Source organism: Epinephelus moara, chromosome 20, assembly GCF_006386435.1.
Source record: "Epinephelus moara isolate mb chromosome 20, YSFRI_EMoa_1.0, whole genome shotgun sequence".
Taxonomy (NCBI): Eukaryota; Metazoa; Chordata; class Actinopteri; order Perciformes; family Serranidae; genus Epinephelus; species Epinephelus moara.
In genome coordinates this window covers 43,552,124-43,570,256 of record NC_065525.1, presented here as the reverse complement: position 1 = coordinate 43,570,256, position 18,133 = coordinate 43,552,124, and the positions used below count along the sequence as shown (strand labels likewise).

Below are 18,133 nucleotides of genomic sequence, written 5' to 3'. Positions count from 1 at the left end.
GGAGCAGCTGGACTACCTGTGCAACCTGATTGGGCTGCAGGTACGGCCTCATGCTACCAGTAGTGACAAGGACACTAGCAGAAGACCAAACTAGAGAAGAATCAGTGAGGAAGGATAAGGAGAGAGCAACTGTCTGTGGACACCACATGTAAAGCCATTCCCTTTTTGGGGCTTGTCTTGCTTTTGCCTCTCCATTGCACCTGTTGTCGCTTTGATTTGCACCAAAGCAGCTGAAACTGATTCACAATCACTTGTGCTTCCTACATGGACACATTGATATCCCTGAAGTTTAACTGACTTGGTGTTAGACTGTGATTATTAAGTGTCCCCGTCATGTTTTGGGCAGTGTGCTTCAGGCTCTGAGAACTTCCTCCTCTGTCAATGCACCCCCCACCCGTTTGTACGCGGTGACGTCATGACGCAAGGACTCACACAACCGCATTGTTGTTGGGGGAAGAGAAGCTCGGGCAGCCGCTGAGCTCTGCCGCTTCTAACTGCTAATAAACAGTCCTTATTGATCAGTAATTACCCTGATCAACGTAATAACACTCAGAAACCGGCTCCGTCGCCCTGGATACCTGTCGGTCACTACCAGGTTTGACTCGGTTCAGCGCGAGCCGCGGCCGCCGTTGGATGAGCGGACTGAATGTGGATTTAACTACCGCTTCGCTCCGCAGGCCGCGCCGCCATTGCTGCCGTTTTTACAAGCTGAATTCGTGAAAATACCGAGGTAAGTTCAACCCCACTCTGTCCTCGCCTATTTAATATCAGGCCCCTTCAGTTTGGGCCGGTTGAAATCCAAAACCAGGCGACGCTGCCCTGAGGAAAAGTCACCTTTTCCAATCGAGGCAGTTTCTTGTTGTGTTGGTCGCCATATTTCCTCCCCCCGTCAGTTAGGTGTAATGCTAGCAAGCTAACGTTAGCCCGGTTTGTGGACGGAGTGTCCTAATGTGTTTAACCGGCCACCGGAGAGTCCGCCGTGTGATGGGAACACACCGCCGGGTCGTCTTTTGTTGTATCAGACCCGTGTTTGGTAAATCACGTCAAAGCTTGGTCGATTAATAACACAAACCGACGTTGTGGTTCGGTTAAGTGAAGCTAACGGTAGCTGGTGGCTAGCAGACACCGTTCAACAGAGAGAACCCGAGCAAGCTGCAGCTGCTGTCGGCCAGCGATACCCAACAACAAGCAGCTCTCAGCGGCTTCAGTCAGGCCAGCTGAGCCCACCGTAGGCTGGCTGTGGTCGGTGTGGAGGTGTGCTGCTCACCGTACATTGTTTCATTCATCCAGTGAACGTTTTCTCAGTCGGTCTGTTTCCGCCCCCTTTACTAGAACTCCTTTCAGTAGCTAACTGAAAACAGGATCTCATGAATGAAAGCTGCACAAACAGACACCGGAGCTTCACTTAAAGCTGCGAGCTGAACTGCAGGTTACAGCTGGAGTCGCATTTTGTTGTCGTGTTGGCGGCACAACAAAGCAGGGTTTGAAACAACTAAGGAATACGAACACTTGTTTGTTGACGATGTGAAACATTTCCTTTGTTTTCACCATAACACACATAAAGACACATAAAACTGTGCATTCACCACATCCCATAAGAAAACACACACACAAGACAACATAAAGCCATAAAAGTGGAATTACAAAACCTTAGAAGAAGTTTTGGCAGTACACATTAATGAAAAATAAAACTCACAACATACAAGTCAGTACACACAATATATAAGTGTCCATGAAATGAAATGGACCTACTGTGCAAAGAGCTGCAGCAAAGTATCAGGAGCATCACCCTGTGTCACTGTCCTATGTGTAGATCCTAGCTTTATATGTTACCTTAACATCACTATTAAGCAGGATTTATACTTGTGCAGCAGACCCTCCGCCCTAGCCTGTGTCACTCTGCAGTCACACCTCCAAAACACTAGTCATCAGCAGGGTTTCTGTAAAGTGCTGCAAGGTATGGTGATTCAAAACACACATTAAACATGGCTTAATAGAGACAATTTCAAACACAAGAACACAAATCAGCTTCACTATAACTCGCAGCATTCACAGACAAACACTTGTCTTTATCTGGACACATTTTCCCCACAAGATCAACATGCTAATGTTATTAGCACAAGCCTATGGCATTTTACATTGTATAAATTAGCCTAGCGGTTAGCAAACATTTCCTCTCCTCACATGAAGCCAGGGACAACAGCAACATTTAACAAAGGTAACGTTACAAAATTCGACTCTATCACAACCCACAAGGTTCGCTGACAAAAACAACTGTCTTCTACTAAACACATTTTCCAAACAAATACAACATGCTAACGTTATTAGCACAAGCCTATACCGTTTTACATTGTATATATTAGCCTAGCAACGAGCAGAGATTTCCTCTGCTCATATGAAGCCAGGATAAATCACACACAAGACTTAAAATGCTATTTTGTGGAGACTTTATTATCTACACAATTAATTGTTTCTTATCTGTGAAATTAAAGTAAATTAAAGCTTTGTTTCCACTGAGGGAAATGGTTTCATTTACAAAAATAGACAGGAGGTCTGCGTCACCACGACGTGTAGTTACATTTCCGGGGAGGTGCACGTTAGGCTACAGCGTGAGTTATGGAGAAGGCTCTACATCGACGCAGAGCTTACGCCATACCTATGGCGTAGATTCAACATAGAAGTATACATTCTGCTTTAGGGATGCAGGATAATATCGGCATGTCATTGGTATTGCCTGATATTGGCTTTAAAATGAACTATCAGAATTGAGCAACATGCTTTTCTTAATTAGCTTCCTTATGATTTTGGAGGCCTTGTTCATGATTCTCTGCAGCTTGTTTCTCCTCTCGACGTGCACACATCTTGTTTACAGTTGCTCTCAACTAGAGCTGCAACAATCAGTCAATGAGCTAACTCATTATTCGTTCTATAGAAAATTAATTGGCAGCTATTTTGATAATCAAATAATCATGTAAGTTATTTTCAGGCAAAACTGCCAAAAATGTGATACTTCCAGGTTCTTAAATGTCAGGATTTGCTACTTTCCTTATATTATATTACAGTAAATTTAATATTTTGGGGTCTAAAATGTTGGTTAGACAAGTCAAAACATTTAAAGTCATGTCAGGTACCAGGACTGTTTAACAGGCCTTTGAAAAAGCTGCTTTCTAATTTTTCATTGACCAGTCAATTGAGAAAATAATCAGATTAATTGGTAACAGACACAAATGTTAGATTCACCCTACTCTCAATATTGTTGTACACAGTTCAGAGAAAAAACTGTAACATTACAGGAGGATACAGTCAGTGCTTTGAGATATACTCAGATCTTTAACTTAAAGGCAGAACACCAGCTAATTTAAGAATTCCAACAATTTCTTTTCATGGTCTTGTAAAGATCCCTGAATATTTGTGAACATGATCTGTCCTCTCTCAAAGCCAGAAACCAGAGAAGAAAGTCTCAAACTTGTGATATCACAGGGTTTAAAGTCTGGAGCTGCTCCGTAGACAATGAATGGGCGACTGATTTGGTGGACCCACAGTATATGTGTTTTCTTTTTAACACCCAATTGATTTGGGGGAGAGTTAATCATGTTTCCTCATATTTTTGGTGTGTCTTTGACCACAGTAATAATGTATACATTTTGAAAATGGGCGTAGTTCCCCTACAATTAAAAGTAGCATTACCACCGTGCTAAACAGTCATTCAAGTAATAGTCCTGCAAAAGCATGTAAGCATCAGCTTCAAAATATACCCTAAATACCAAACGTTACAGTTCCCATTATGCAGAATGCCCTATGGTTTTCATTAGCTGTCAGTGTACTCACACACAGTACAGATAACACATGTACGAGAGGATACAGATACAGAAATACAGCTAACCAAAGATGAGCAAAACATAAACGACAGCAGGCAAGAGCCGGAAAACAAGCACAGTAGTTAAGACTAATGATTTCGGCATGAAAGATCAGGGTTTGAGTCCCAGTCAGGGTGGGGCAACACATATCCAGTGTGGACCCTTAGGCAAGTTCTTAACACTGCCATCCTACCTCAGGATAAGTGAAACCTTAAATGCAAGAGTCATACCAGCTCAGACGTCGTCACAATTAATCTGCTTATTGTTTTTGCTCTACATAAAGCCACTTCTGTTTGTAGAGCTGAAACAATCAACAGATTCATTAAAAAGTCTGTTGACAAAAAAATAATTGGCAGCTATAATGATAATTGAAACAAGTCAAATTTTAAGCAAAAAAAGCCAAACATTGGATATTTCAAACTTCTGAAATTTGAGGATTTTGATTTTGATGAGGCAACACTGAAACGTTATTGATGTTTAATACCATGACTGACCATGACCTACATGGTCGGGTATGGAATGACCTATATAGAGGTGCTGTTGGCGAACTGGCTTAACTTGCATTATAGTGGAATATATTGATTATATATTTTTAATGGTTTTGTTTGTTGTTTAGCGGTGGGTATGGAACCTCAAAACCTTTTTGAATACTGACTGAAATTTGTCTTTCGCGTTTAGTTTTGAAAAATATCAAGTATCGAGAGCTTGGTCCCACCTTGAGTCTTAAAACCAGGAGTTTGTGATTTAAATAAGGAAACTCTTAACTTCACACCATATGATATTTAGCCAAGCTTAACAATAAACATGTTTACAACCCACAAACGAAAGTATTGAAAATAGTTTCAGCATCAGTTCTGAAAATCTGGTATCACAGTGGCACAAATATCAAACATTTTCAAACACTACCCAGCCTCAGTGCAGTCAGGTTATTTCTATAATCAGAGTCAGGTATGAGACTTAGTTGTACCATGTGAGACGATATTATTGCATTAAAAATAAAGGTATAGTTGGATAGACCTGTAGAACATATTAAATACTGGAACTAAAATGTTTCACGCACAGATAGAAAGTTGGGTATTTTCATGTTTCTGGTGGTCTGTGATTGAACCCTGGAGGAGGTGATGACATACTTGTGTAAACACATTAACTGCCCATCATTGTTCCTGCGGTGCCTCATTGAGGGTTAAGGCTGTTAATCATTACTGCACACACAGTGCTCTATGTGCTGGTTGTTGATTCACAGAGTTAATGACATGAAAAATTGTATTTGTTGCTGCTTCAGTGTCACATAAATGAGTCATTAACAACGTTGTTTGATTTGTCTGGTTTTCAGGGTCTGTACAGCTTCAAGATGAAGAAGAAAAGTCGACATCACCGACCTGCGGCGCTGAAAAGGGATTCGTCTCCCATCAAGCCTTCGCCCAACCGGGAGACGCTGACGTACGCACAGGCTCAGCGGATAGTGGAGCTGGAGGTGGACGGCCGCGTGCACCGGCTCAGCATCTACGACAAGCTGGATGTCATCACTGATGACGACCCCACGGCGCAGGAGATTATGGAGTGCAACAGCAACAAGGAGAACAATGAGAAGCCCCAGCAGGTCCTGGTGCGCTCTGTGCGCCTCAAAAACAACCAGCAGAAGAAGAATGCGGCGCTCATGGCCTCACACGGCAGCAGCGGCACACACGGCAGTACCGGCGGCCTGTTGGAGCCAAAGGTTAGAACGGTTGAATACAACTTGCCGGTGGTGCCGAAGAGGCCGGTGGCGTATTACAAATACACAGAGAGGACGGCAGAGGAGCTGGACGAGGAGGTGGAGTACGACATGGATGAGGAGGACTACGCCTGGCTGGAGCTCATCAATGAGAAGAGGAAGAGCGAGGGCGTCAGCCAGGTGTCGCACAACCTGTTTGAGTTCCTCATGGACCGCTTTGAGAAGGAGTCGTACTCAGCCACGCAGGGTCAGAGCGACCTGCAGTCATTGGTGGACGAGGACGCCGTCTGTTGCATCTGCATGGATGGAGACGGAGCCGACAGTAATGTCATCCTCTTCTGCGACTCTTGCAACATCGCCGTGCATCAGGAGTGCTACGGCGTGCCATACATCCCTGAGGGCCAATGGCTATGCCGCCACTGCCTGCAGTGTCCGTCGCGTCCCGCTCAGTGTGTCTTCTGCCCCAACAGAGGCGGAGCCCTGAAGAAGACTGACGACGACCGCTGGGGGCATGTAGCATGTGCTCTGTGGGTGCCTGAGGTCGGCTTCTCTGACACGGTTTTCATCGAGCCCATTGACGGCGTCCGCAATATCCCACCTGCCCGCTGGAAGCTCACCTGCTATCTGTGTAAAGAGAAGGGCGCAGGAGCGTGCATCCAGTGTGACAAGATCAACTGTTACACCGCCTTCCACGTCAGCTGCGCCCAGAAGGCCGGCCTCTACATGAAGATGGAGCCCGTCAAAGAGGTGACGGCGTCCGGCGCCACCACCTTCTCTGTGAAAAAGACCGCCTTCTGCTGCAGCCACACGCCTGAAGGCTGCGACCGCCGGCCGCTCAACATCTACGAGGAGCCGCATCCGAAAAACGGAGCCTGCCACAAGAGGGCCGAAAAGAGGGGGAAGTCCAGGGCCAAGGGCTGGCACAAGAAGAAGAGTAAGAGAGGTGAGCCCGAACCAGAACCAGAGCCTGAGACCCCCACCAACTCTGGACCCAGTATCACCGCTTCAAGGTAGGCAGGCAAACAGGACTCCCAGAATGCATCACTCACATTAATTATTAGCCGATACTCAGTTGACTCAAGTCTGTTTTTCTCTCTCAGTTTAACTTCAGCTGAATAAACTTTCTGATTGTTGGTGGTCTTCACAGGTCCCCTCCGTAATCATTTAAACCCAACTCCAGATCCACATTTTTTAAATTATTTTTTTTAAATGAATTTATGTATGGTATGTTCATGAAGTAGAGTCTAGGTAAGAGAACCTTGACAGTTGAATTACTTTACATTAATAAGTTGCAGTTAAGGTTAATTCTGGTTTATTAGAGCTTGGGTCTCATTTGTGTTCCATCAGTCGTAATGACATCGTACTCACCAAGTTAACGTCTGTAACACGGTCTGACGGATCAGGAAACACAAGCAGTCAGATGATCAGAGATTTAACCGATTACTACCTGTTACAGACACAAAGACACAGAAAAAAAACACAAAGCTTGTTAGATAGAAGGTTGTGTTTCTGCTCAGGTTTGAAAGAAATGATGATTATTTTTTGATTAATACCTCCTTTGGTTTCTCTGTGCATCAGCTTTGACACCATCCTGAACCAGGTGGCAGTTCAGAGGAAGCGTGCGTTCGTTGAGCGGGTGCTGAGCTACTGGGTGCAGAAGAGGCAGTCGAGGAATAACGTGCCGCTGATCCGCCGGCTGCAGGCCAACCCTCAGCCGCCCAAAGTCAAGCAAAAGGTCAGAGCTGCTGACGCTCAGAGCAGAGTGTTATCTTTTAATTTCATTCTTGGCGCTGAATTGAAGTTTGTGATTTTTGCAGGACCGCATGGAGACGAACCAGGCGCTGAAGGAGCAGCTGAAGGAGTGGCACCGCCTCCGCCACGACCTGGAGCGAGCTCGCCTGCTCCTGGAGCTCATCAGGAAGAGGGAGAAGCTGAAGAGAGAGGAGGTAGGAGAGTCACACCATAAACACTTACTGCAAAACAGCACACACCAACCTGTCTGTTATATCTGATGCTGTTTACATGTATTGAAACTTTGGGTTAGTGTCAGCACAGAGTTGTCTGACTGTGTGTTCTCCCGTCAGATGAAGCTGCAGCAGTCGGTGCTGGAGGTCCAGCTGACCCCCTTCAACATCCTGCTGAGAGCCGTGCTCAGTCAGCTGCAGGAGAAGGACCAGTACAGTATCTTCGCTCAGCCCGTCTGCGTCAAAGAGGTTAGCAACAATATTTCACTCTGTTGAACAATCTGCTTCACTGTCCATCAATAACTCAGTGAAGCTGCTGTGGTCCCATAACGGTCGACTTGTTCCAGTACTAACTACTAACTACGAACTAAATCTACGTTTGAATACCAGAAAATTACTTAATCGGCCAAAATGTTTAGGAAACGTTTTAAATATGGAACAAATGTTAACATTTAATTTGACTGTCAGAACTGTTGCCTGGACACATCACTTCCTGCATGTGTTTTAATGTGAAGGCAGGGGTCGACCTTTATTTTGAAACAGCCAAATGAAGTGCTGACAGTGCTAGCTGTAATGAAAGTAGAGTAGAGCAGTTAATTAGTCGTCAACTATGAAATTAATTGACAGTTTGATTATTGGTTAAAAAATAATCCGATTTCCAAGACACAACATTTGAAGACGTCATCTAGGGCTCTGGGAAACATTGATCGACACTTTTCACCATTTTCTGGCATTTTCTCAACTAAACAACTAATTTATTAATCGACAGTGTAAATAATCGTTAGTTGCAGCCCTAAATAAAGTGAATCAGAAAACCTGAGGCCTCAAACGTGTTCTCTCTGTCTCCTGCAGGTTCCAGACTACCTGGACCACATCAAGAACCCCATGGACTTCTCCACCATGAGGAAACGCATCGACGCTCATGACTACAGGAGCCTGGAGGAGTTCGAGGCAGACTTCAACCTCATCATCTTCAACTGCATGAAGTACAACGCCAAGGACACGTTTTTCTACAGGGCAGGTCAGCGGATGCAGGACCACGGAGGAGCCATCCTCCGCAGGGCCCGAAGGGAGGCTGAGAGAATTGGCTTTGACTTCCCCGGTGGGATTCATCTGCCCGAAGCCCCGAAACTGGAGCCGCCGCCGCCCTTCACCTGGGAGGAAGGTAAGTCGACAGAAAGTCTATCAATGTTTGTGTCGCACATTGTCAACTGAATCTCTGTGTTTGGATATTTGGATGGTCGAGTTATTTTACGTCCCCAACCTGAGGCTTGTTGTCGTCCCTCCACCGTATTTGTATTCCTCTTTTTAACCTAATTAGATCATCTGTAAAAGTGCTGGAGTGATGTTATGGAGATAATACTGATGATGTCATGTGATCATCTGTCTCTCAGTGGACCGGCTGCTGACCCCCACCTATCGCCGGCTGACCCCACCGGAGGATCAGCTGAAGGAGCTGCTGGAGAAGCTGGACCTGAGCACGGCCATGAAGCACAGCCCGTCCCGCAGCAAGAGGCTCAAACTGCTCAAGAAGACCATCATGGAGGTTCGGAGCGAGATTAGCCTGAAGAAGTCCCTCCAAACGCAGCCGCCTGTGGCGACTGAGCCCAGCCCGACCCCTGCAGAGTCAGAGGAGAGAGCACTACCTGAACCCCCAGCAGAGCCCTGCACACCACAGGAGGAGAAGCCTTTACCCCCACCAACGTTAGAGCTGTTAACCTCACTGACGCAGCTCGAAACCTCGCACGGTGACTCAGAGCCGCCCCCTCTGAAAGCCGTCAAATCCAGCACGGACCATACTCCCATGGAGCTCGATGGCGACACTGACACATCTACCTCAGCGCCCACAGACGCACCCAACGGGCACCTCCCAGACCCCCTGCTCCCCAATGGCGACCTCCACACAGAAGCCTCTGGCACCTGCAACCGACGGAATAGCGTCCTCTTCCGCAAGTCCAAGAGCACCAGCCCGCAGAAACCACTCAAGACCAAGACCCAAGAGGCACCGGCTGTGACCCTGCCACCCCTTGGCACCAAAACCTTCCTGTCAGTGGTGATTCCTCGACTGGAGACACTGCTCCTGCCGAAGAAGAGAAGACGCAGCAGCAGCGCTGACGGCGAGGATGATGATGAGGAGTCGCCGATAAAACGCCTCGGTACAGGTACTGTCTGTCATGTTTCAAAATCACAGCAGAAAAAAACCCATAAACTTTGATGTTTAAGTACTTTATGGTGGTTAAGGTTAAGTACTGTAACCCTACACTACGCTGTGACATGTTTCCTGTGGTGTTCTTCAGGAATAGCGAACGGTTTTGTGGTGGAGGAGGAAGAAATCTCACCTTCTCCCCGCCTGCTGGAGCCTCGCCGCCGCTGTGCCTCTGAGTCGAGCATCTCCTCCAGTGGAAGCGTCCTCTGCAGCACGAGGTGAGTTCAGGAGGAAACACCCAGAGTCATGCTGTCGACTGATAATACAAAGTTCAGTTCATTCCAGACTTTGAATTTATTTGAATAGTTTTTAGTTTATCATATCTGTCAGCAGTGGTTACGTACCACTGACCCAGTTAATAGCTGATGTCTGATCTGGGTTCACAGTGACATGATGGAGAAAACTGTGTAAAGAAGTTGGAGGAAAAAATAATTCCTCATGAATATGTTGCTCTAGACTGGAAGGTCTTTACCTGTGATTTGGACCCTGATTTTTTTATTTGATTGATTTGTTTGTAACGATGGCAGCAACACAACGCAGAGCCTTCCACTTTGATTTTGAAATTCCTCTGCAGCCAGTGTGGTTAAAGACGCCCCGCCTTTCCTCTCGTCTCTTTCAGCACAGTCATTGTGTCGAAAAGCGGTAAAGGACGGCTGCCGGCGGCTCGACGGAGCACCGTGGACGACAAAAGCACTCTGATGACCTGCATTGAGAACGGAGAGTTCACCAAAGCTGCCAAGATCTCTTCAGGTGAGCAAAGCGACGTCCGTCTGCTCAGATCTGATGAATGTGCATGAAACGGCATGGCACGCTTTGATTGGTCAGCTCTTCTCTCTGTCTCCTGATTTACTAAACTTAATAAAAACTATGTTATTATACTAATACTGTTTATGAGCAAGCATACATTGTTTTTATTTATTCCTTCCTTCCCATACTGCTGTTCCACCTGTGTCACCCAAAGAGCAGTGAAGTAAAAAATAAAATCTTAAATCAGCAGCTCCTCCCACCTCACTGCTTCTCAATCTGAGGTCCAGGGGCCTCCGAGCTCCTCGATGAAGTCAGCAGAGACTCAAAGCTGCAGGTGTCAGCCGTGAAGGAAGTGATAAATGAACAAAGAGTCCAGAAACAGGAAACCTGTGATGGACAAGGTGGAAGTGAAGTCCGTTATTTTCTGTGTGTGTTCAGTGAATTATAGACTCATGTCACGGCCTCTCAACAAACACTATCCAGACCATTTGTCTTTCAGATGAAGTGGCAGTTTAACTTAAAACCATATTCATACTAAAATTTGACTAGTGCACAGCTGGTCTCTTTAAACAGCTTCATCTGCTGGAACCTTAAAATACAAAATACATGGCATCAGAACTCACGACGATTGAAATAACCTGCTGAATCTGACACGCTTTAGTCCTCAGGAGCTCCTGAAACCAAACACTGAAGATCCACTGTTACATTTAGAAGCTTAAATTATTGATACATGAATGAAAGTTTAACAAATCCTGACATTTATTTATTTATTTATTTAGAGAACAGTGCACATTAATGAACATTGCTGTAAATGTGCCGGTGTTAGCCAAAGGCTAATTTTCAACTGTAGTCCTCCGGCATGATGTTAAAAAGACCTCAGGCCATTAAAAAACACAAAAACAGGGACACATAAGTCATAATATGTAAAACAAATAACAAACAGATAGACAACATGAACATGACGTGATCCACAAGAGAGACGACGGCTCACTCTGTTGGATTTGTTGCAACTACATAAACACTCGGTTCAGTTTGGTTACTCACTGAATTAACTAATTAGCGACAGCTGACGATCTGCTGTCGCCGATCATTTTAAACAAGTGAAAGCGACAAATGAGAAGCTGCTAGTTGAACGTTTTGGACACTGAGCTATACTGAGATATATTAAGAGAGGGAGTTTTACTGAATCTCTCTCTGTCTAATCTTTTCACACACTCTAATTTGCACATAAGCACTGAAAGATTCGCACTGTCATTAAAGAGTAACTAAACCCAAATCTAAACTTTTAAATTATTTAATCATGCGGCTCTTCATGGAATGAATTGTTTTGTGGGACAGACGTTTCTGTCCCGATGTAAGTGAATGGATAAAAGTATTTTTGGGCCGCAGGACATCACATGACATACTCAGGAGTTGTTATTTCACTGTTTCACTAGGAAAACTGGCTTCAAGGCCTGCCGCACTTTCTGGGGGCCTGGGACAGGGCTGGGAGGGGGTATGAAATGCCGGGCCACTCCTCAGTGGCTGAAAAATAAGATTGCAGTAGCCAGGTTTCAACCAGTAGAAGGCAGTTGCATATTTATAATGCAGTATGTAGAATTCAAATACTTTGCGCTCTAATCAAGAAGTAAAACAGGGATCCATGATAACATCAGCACGTCATCCTTATCGGCCGATATCAGCTTTAAAATGAACTGAATTTTCTTTTTCTTACTTTACACAATGACGGAATATTACAGACATGAAAAGTTGTATTTCATGTCTCCATCTGCTGGTGGGCCATCATGATAAGAGTATGCATGAATAATATGATGTTAATTTCACCTTAGAAGAGACTTGATGATATCGGTATCAGGTATCAGCCAAATGAGATGTTCTATATCGGCATACCTGATATCAGCATAAAGCCCAGTATCATGCATCCCCATACTGAATATCCAAAACTGAAACTGAAAAAAGTGGTTTGGAGTTTAGTTACTCTTTAAGTGGAGCCGCTCTGCAACACCAGCAGAGTGATGTTAACCAGCCTGCTTTATGTTAATAAATACAGTCCATTACATTACACTCTTAGTAGTGTGCCAGTAGCCGAGTGGTTACAGCACATGCAACATAACCGTGATGTTGAGGGTTCAGTTCCAGCCTGAGGAGCGTTGGTGCATGTCATACCTCTCTGTCTGCTGAGTCTGCCTCTCCTCTGTCATCTCTCAAATAACAACCGAAAATGCAAAAAAATAATCTGCAAGAATCTGGAAGAAAAATCAATAAAAATATTCTCTGAGGATCAGTCAGGACATTTTCACTTTTACGTTTTGTTCTCAGCATAAACAACTCTGTAAACCCTGTATCAGTCTGAATAGCCTTAAATCTATTTATGACTCATCAGGAATCTCTTCAACTGTTTTTTTAAAGGTGATCTTTAAAAAACGTGTGTGAGTGTTTGAGAGTGTGTGTGTGTGTGTGTGTGTGTGTGTGTGTCTGTCTGTCCTTGGTTGTGTGTTCAGACTGCTTGTGCTCTGTGTCTGTTGCATTGAATACTTCATAACTTGCTTATCGTTGTTCCTGTAGAGGTGTGGAAGCCCTCCGCCGCTTCTCCATTTGTTCTGGAGCCTCTTAAACTAGTTTGGGCTAAATGTAGTGGATATCCCTCCTACCCCGCCCTGGTGAGTGCGTGTTGGTCCCCTCTGTGTCTCATTACCCATCTGCCCCTCTGCCATCGTGCGTGCTGTAGCTCGTGATTTGTGCTCACGGCCATGCGGGAGCTTCCGGCTGGCCGATCATGGACTGCTTGGTGTGTGTGGAGTCGGCCGCTTCGCTCAGAGCGTTTCCGGCTCGACTCAGCCTTGCATGCTTGTGTCTCTGACTGCGGGCTTCTTCTGTGCGGCTGCCAGGAATTACTCCACACTGTTACTGTGAGGAGGCAGCTTCACTCAGTCTCCATCTCGCTCTGTTTTTTTTTTTTTTTTTCCTTTTCTTTTCCCCGGCCATCACAGATCATGGACCCCAAAGCGCGGAAGACGGGGTGTCAGCACAACGGGGTGGAGCTTCCCCAGCCGCCGCCGGACGTTCTCAGAGCCGGAGAGCGGATGCAGTTCAGGTCCGCAGAGAAACTCTTCCTCGTCCACTTCTTCGACAGCAAGCGCAGCTGGTGAGCAACTCACCGACTGTTAACCGTTTATCGGTTAATCTTCAAGAATATTTTTGACCAGTAAGGCATGTTTGTCAATAGATTAATATTGCAACTATTCAATTTTCTGGACTGCGCACCACCTGGGTCTGATGGGAGCTAGCTGGCGGCGGCATTCATTCGGCAGGTACTGCTAATAACGCCATCCTAACCCAACGGTGTTGCTGTGGAAACATTGTGCCCACCCCCTTGTCTCTCCCCAGGTCGCCCCAATGATTAAGTGGCTTCATTTTGAGCTGCAAACCCCTTTAGCATTGTTAACTATGTTAGCACTGTTAGCTGTGCCAGCTAGGCTAGTGGTGAAATCGTAGTTAACAATGCTAAAGGGGGTTTTGTGGTTCAAAATAAAGCCATGTACTTAGTGGGGCGATCTGGGGGGAGACCAGAGGGTGGCCACTGTGATTCCGCAGCAAGGCATTACCAGCTGTAATTGTGAACAAGCAGCGCTGCTTGTTGGCGCCCACCTCACCGAGGTAGTGTGTCAGCAAAGCCAACAGAAAATAAAATAAAAGGCAAAACATTTATATCACAAAACATTAAAATCACCACCTCTAAATGGACAGTGCTTTGAAATGCAGCACAAAAGCTCAGAGTCAGTCGAGCACCGGACTAAAAGGAAAGACCTCTTGAATTTCGTGTCATCTGTTGTTGTTTTTTGTTTGATTTTGTTTTTTTGTTTTTTTTAAATAAAAATAAAGTGGTTAGTAAGTGGTTAATAGGCGTCAGGCTATTTAGACCAAAATTACCGAAACTGACGTCGTTAAAAGCCTGGCAGCTGCATTTTGGACACATTTTATTTAACAAAGACAACAGCTGGGGATGAATGTATGAATCCTGCTTTTACATCTCTGACTTTAACTTTGTTTTATGGTGCTGTCAGCCCTAGAGTGGTCTCCTTTAGTCTGAATCAGGGACTCATGTTGTTCCAAAGTTGTATAATTGCCTAGAGTTGGTTCGTGTTCTCACGGCAGCATTTACAAGAGGACCAGATCAAATGCCTTGTGTGAGAAAGCTGCTCTTGATTGGTCAGAATTTCCATGTGGGAAAAATCCAGGAAGTAAAGCAAACGTTGAAGAAGAGTACACTTGCAAGATAAATGTGACACTTTCTAATGTCACAATGGAGGGACAACTACGCAGGTTGATTTTAGCGCTGCTCATCGTGGACTATATTGCTGTCATTGTTCATTTTAGTCAAACCATACAGTTTGAAAACGAGGCGCGGCTCCAACTAGAAAACAATGTTTTGATGCATTGGATGTGCTGAATGTGCATATTAAGGCAGTACAGGAGGAGGTGCACATTAATAATCCTCCAGGACTGTAACATGCTCATGTTTAACCCAAACAATGTGTCATGTGACTGCAGTTGCTTCACATCCAGGTCGAACACCTTCTCACCACAAACCAACCGCACCAGAGTTCCTTTGGAACCGGACTGAGAGACCAGGTCTCAGTCTGGTTGTTTTGGTGTGTTCACACCTGAGTGTGATTGCTGTGTTCTCACCTGCCCAAACGAACCGCACTGAGGGGGCAAATGAACTTGAGTTTGATTGAACTGAACCAAACAGAGCAGGTGTGAAAGCACCCTCAGATGATAAAGGCCAACACAGTGATTAATTCAGTACAACTGGGCGTTCGTCTCAGGTCAGAATTTTACCAAACACCTGATCGACTGTGTGGAATAATTTTGTCTTTTTCTTTAAAACCAACAAAGATAATCCTCAGTTTTGTCTTTTATTTAGAAAGAGATATTTCTGGCTCTTCAGTCACGGTTTAATGCACTGAAACGGTCAATCACAGGACCGGGAACGACAAATGTACCGTTATCATAAACGTGGTAATAAATGATAAATTTACATTATATTTATTACGTGACCTTTTAAATATATGTTCCATCTTTTTTTTTTCTTTTTTTTTTTTAAGATATTTTTGGGGCTTTTGAGCCTTTAATGTATAGGACAGACAAGCATGAAGGGGGGAGAGAGAGGGGATGACATGCAGCAAAGGGCCACAGGCTGGAGTCGAACCCGGGCCGCTGTGGCAACAGCCTTGTACATGGGGCGCCTGCTCTACCACTAAGCCACCAGCGCCCCGAAAATATATGTTCCATCTTAACTAATGATAAAAACACTTCATGTAGCACATTTCATATGAAAAGATGCTTCACAAAATGTAGGAGGATCATTAAAAAACAGCTGAAAGGATTAAAAAAAAAAAAGACAAATTGTAGAGATTCAACGGCAAAAAACGTTGTAGTAAAAGATGCTAATCCGTACTGTAGGTCAGTTAAAAATGTAGCAAAATGAGGAGCAGGTAACATCAACGTCGTATTCGTCAGGAACATAAACTGTGAGGTCATTGATGTCATCAAGAAGCAGTTTTCTCTCCATCTGGTTCCACCCTAACCTCTCGTCTCCTCTCTCCTCAGGCAATGGCTTCCTAGATCCAAGATGGCTCCCTTCGGGATCAACCAGACGCTCGACAAAATCAAGCTGACGGAGGCTCGCTCCTCCTGCATCCGAAAAGCTGTGCAGCTCGCCTTCGACCGAGCCATGAACCACCTGAACCGTGTGAGCGGCAAGCTGGAGCCGAGCGCCGGCCTCGCCGCCACGGACTGAACCTCCTCCTCCTTCTTCTCCTCTTCCTCCCACCACCTCTGCCATCATCCATCTCTCCTCTTTCAGCTTTTTGTTTTGAACACCATCATCACAGCAGAGACGCACAGTTTCTGCCTCATACGCACAACAAACACACATGCTCATTGTCATGTTTACCAATTCCTGCAAACTGGAACCGAATCGTCTCCCCGCACATCTGCCCCCGCCCCCACCCCGTCCGAATACTGTAGCTTGTGACGGCCATCTAGTTTTGTCAAAGAGCTATGCAACGAAGACGACTCGGTTAGCGGGTGCAAAAAGTTGAACGAGAAAAACAAGTCAAACCTGGGCTGTGAGGACTGAAAAATCACGGGTCTAAACCTGTTGAATGTGTCAGATTTGACCTCTGACCTCCTTAAATGTGCTGCAAGACTGCTGCAACAATCTCACTGCCATGAAAATGTCCATCAGTGTGTGTGTGTGTGACTGCAGCAGCTCCTGTAAATATCCTGTACAAGGCCTGACACTAATTTATTCACTCCCTCAGTTTGTTTTGGTACATTTGGTGTTCAGATATTTATACAGTCGGAGGTGACGATCCACTGACGGTGTCGGTGTTTCTGCTGGTGCTATCTCTACACAGAGAAAAAAACAAACATGCATACTGTAATGAACATTTTGATTTCAGCTCCTTTTTTTTTACGGTTTTTGTAAGTTATTGAGTTCTCAAGCTTCAAGTTCTCTGGTCTTTGGCATTAACTTTTTGTGTGTGTTTGCATCTTTTTTTTTTTTTTACCTGAATGTTTTTACTGGACTACTTTTTTTTTGTTTGTACATATTTATATAAAATCTATATAGATGCTCTCAAAGTTTAAAATGCCTGAAGTGCATCATTCACACCGAAACCAAAAAAATCTGCTGCCCACACGTTTCCCACTAATGTGTTTTGTTTTTTTTACAGTTTGTTTTTCAGGTTTTCAGCCTTTTTGTTTGTGTGCTGTGATGAGTTCAAAGTCTTCTGTCAAACGTCACAAAATCATCTTTTCCACCTGAACTGAACTACAGTCGGCTGTAGGAGAGAAGAGAATGTGCCTGTACTAATTTATTGTAAAGCAGAAAATGTATATGCATTACTTTATAGAGAGAGTATTGTAAGAAAAATACTACGGGCACACGAGGAGCCAGATGTAGAGGCCCCTCCTCTTCTTTTGTTGTTACGTGAGGTTTTTTTTTACTTTTTGGATTGATAGCATTAAATCTGAGAGGTGAGGTGATAGTGTTTGATGTTTTATTTTGGCAGGGTAGCGATGGGTAGACTTCCTGTTTTGTTTGGCCCTTGGATGTGGATGTTGTGTGTAAATAGATTTGGTACTTTAGCCGATTCTCTGGGAAAAACCACAGTTATAGCCAACGGGAGTGGAAACCAGCCGTCAGCAGGCCGGTGGGATTTTTATACTAAAACACTGAAAAATTAAAATATGTTATTGAATCACTGATTTAACGTCTCCTGGTTTTTATTATTGTTTTAATAATAATAATAATACATTTTATTTATGAAGCACTTTTCAAAGTTCTCAAAGTCGCTTTACAGAAACGCTTAAAACACATCAAAAAACAATTACCAGCAAAAAACATCGAAGACGAGGAGGAAATAGCAGTGGGAGTGAAAAACAAATAAATAATAAATGAATAAAAAGTAGCTAAACATTAAAAGCAGAACGGAACAGGTGAGTTTTTAGCAGTGATTTGAACGATGGGAGGTCAGTGCAGTCACGGATGTGTTTTGGGAGGGAGTTCAGAGGGTGGGGCAGCAACGGAGAAGGCTCTGTCCCCCCAGGTTTTCAATACATTTTATATCTAGGT

At 44.6% G+C, this 18,133-nt stretch overlaps 3 protein-coding genes and 1 pseudogene across 8 annotated transcripts in view; 2 read left to right on the top strand and 2 right to left on the bottom strand.

The window, feature by feature from the left end:
* LOC126407724 (E3 ubiquitin-protein ligase TRIM21-like) overlaps positions 1 to 18,133 on the bottom strand; it is a 409,915-nt gene that overhangs the window by 40,620 nt on the left and 351,162 nt on the right. The gene's annotated exons all lie outside the window — the stretch shown is intronic.
* LOC126407718 (E3 ubiquitin-protein ligase TRIM21-like) overlaps positions 1 to 18,133 on the bottom strand; it is a 363,104-nt pseudogene that overhangs the window by 51,217 nt on the left and 293,754 nt on the right.
* LOC126407721 (E3 ubiquitin-protein ligase TRIM21-like) overlaps positions 1 to 18,133 on the top strand; it is a 297,595-nt gene that overhangs the window by 248,993 nt on the left and 30,469 nt on the right. The window lies entirely within an intron of this gene.
* On the top strand, positions 434 to 17,766 carry LOC126407704 (bromodomain-containing protein 1-like). 3 transcript variants are annotated; one of them, XM_050072850.1, is made up of 12 exons: positions 434 to 730; positions 5,191 to 6,581; positions 7,150 to 7,306; positions 7,389 to 7,517; positions 7,656 to 7,784; positions 8,388 to 8,700; positions 8,930 to 9,697; positions 9,833 to 9,959; positions 10,361 to 10,491; positions 13,054 to 13,148; positions 13,479 to 13,633; positions 16,102 to 17,766. In XM_050072850.1, exons 2-12 carry the CDS (start codon positions 5,209 to 5,211, stop codon positions 16,289 to 16,291), a joined length of 3,567 nt encoding a protein of 1,188 aa, XP_049928807.1. In that variant the 5' UTR covers positions 434 to 730; positions 5,191 to 5,208; the 3' UTR covers positions 16,292 to 17,766. The 3 variants fall into 3 exon arrangements, with proteins under 3 accessions (XP_049928807.1, XP_049928805.1, XP_049928806.1); XM_050072848.1 differs by lacking the exon at positions 13,054 to 13,148 and having other exon boundaries at positions 16,102 to 16,268; XM_050072849.1 differs by lacking the exons at positions 13,054 to 13,148; positions 13,479 to 13,633.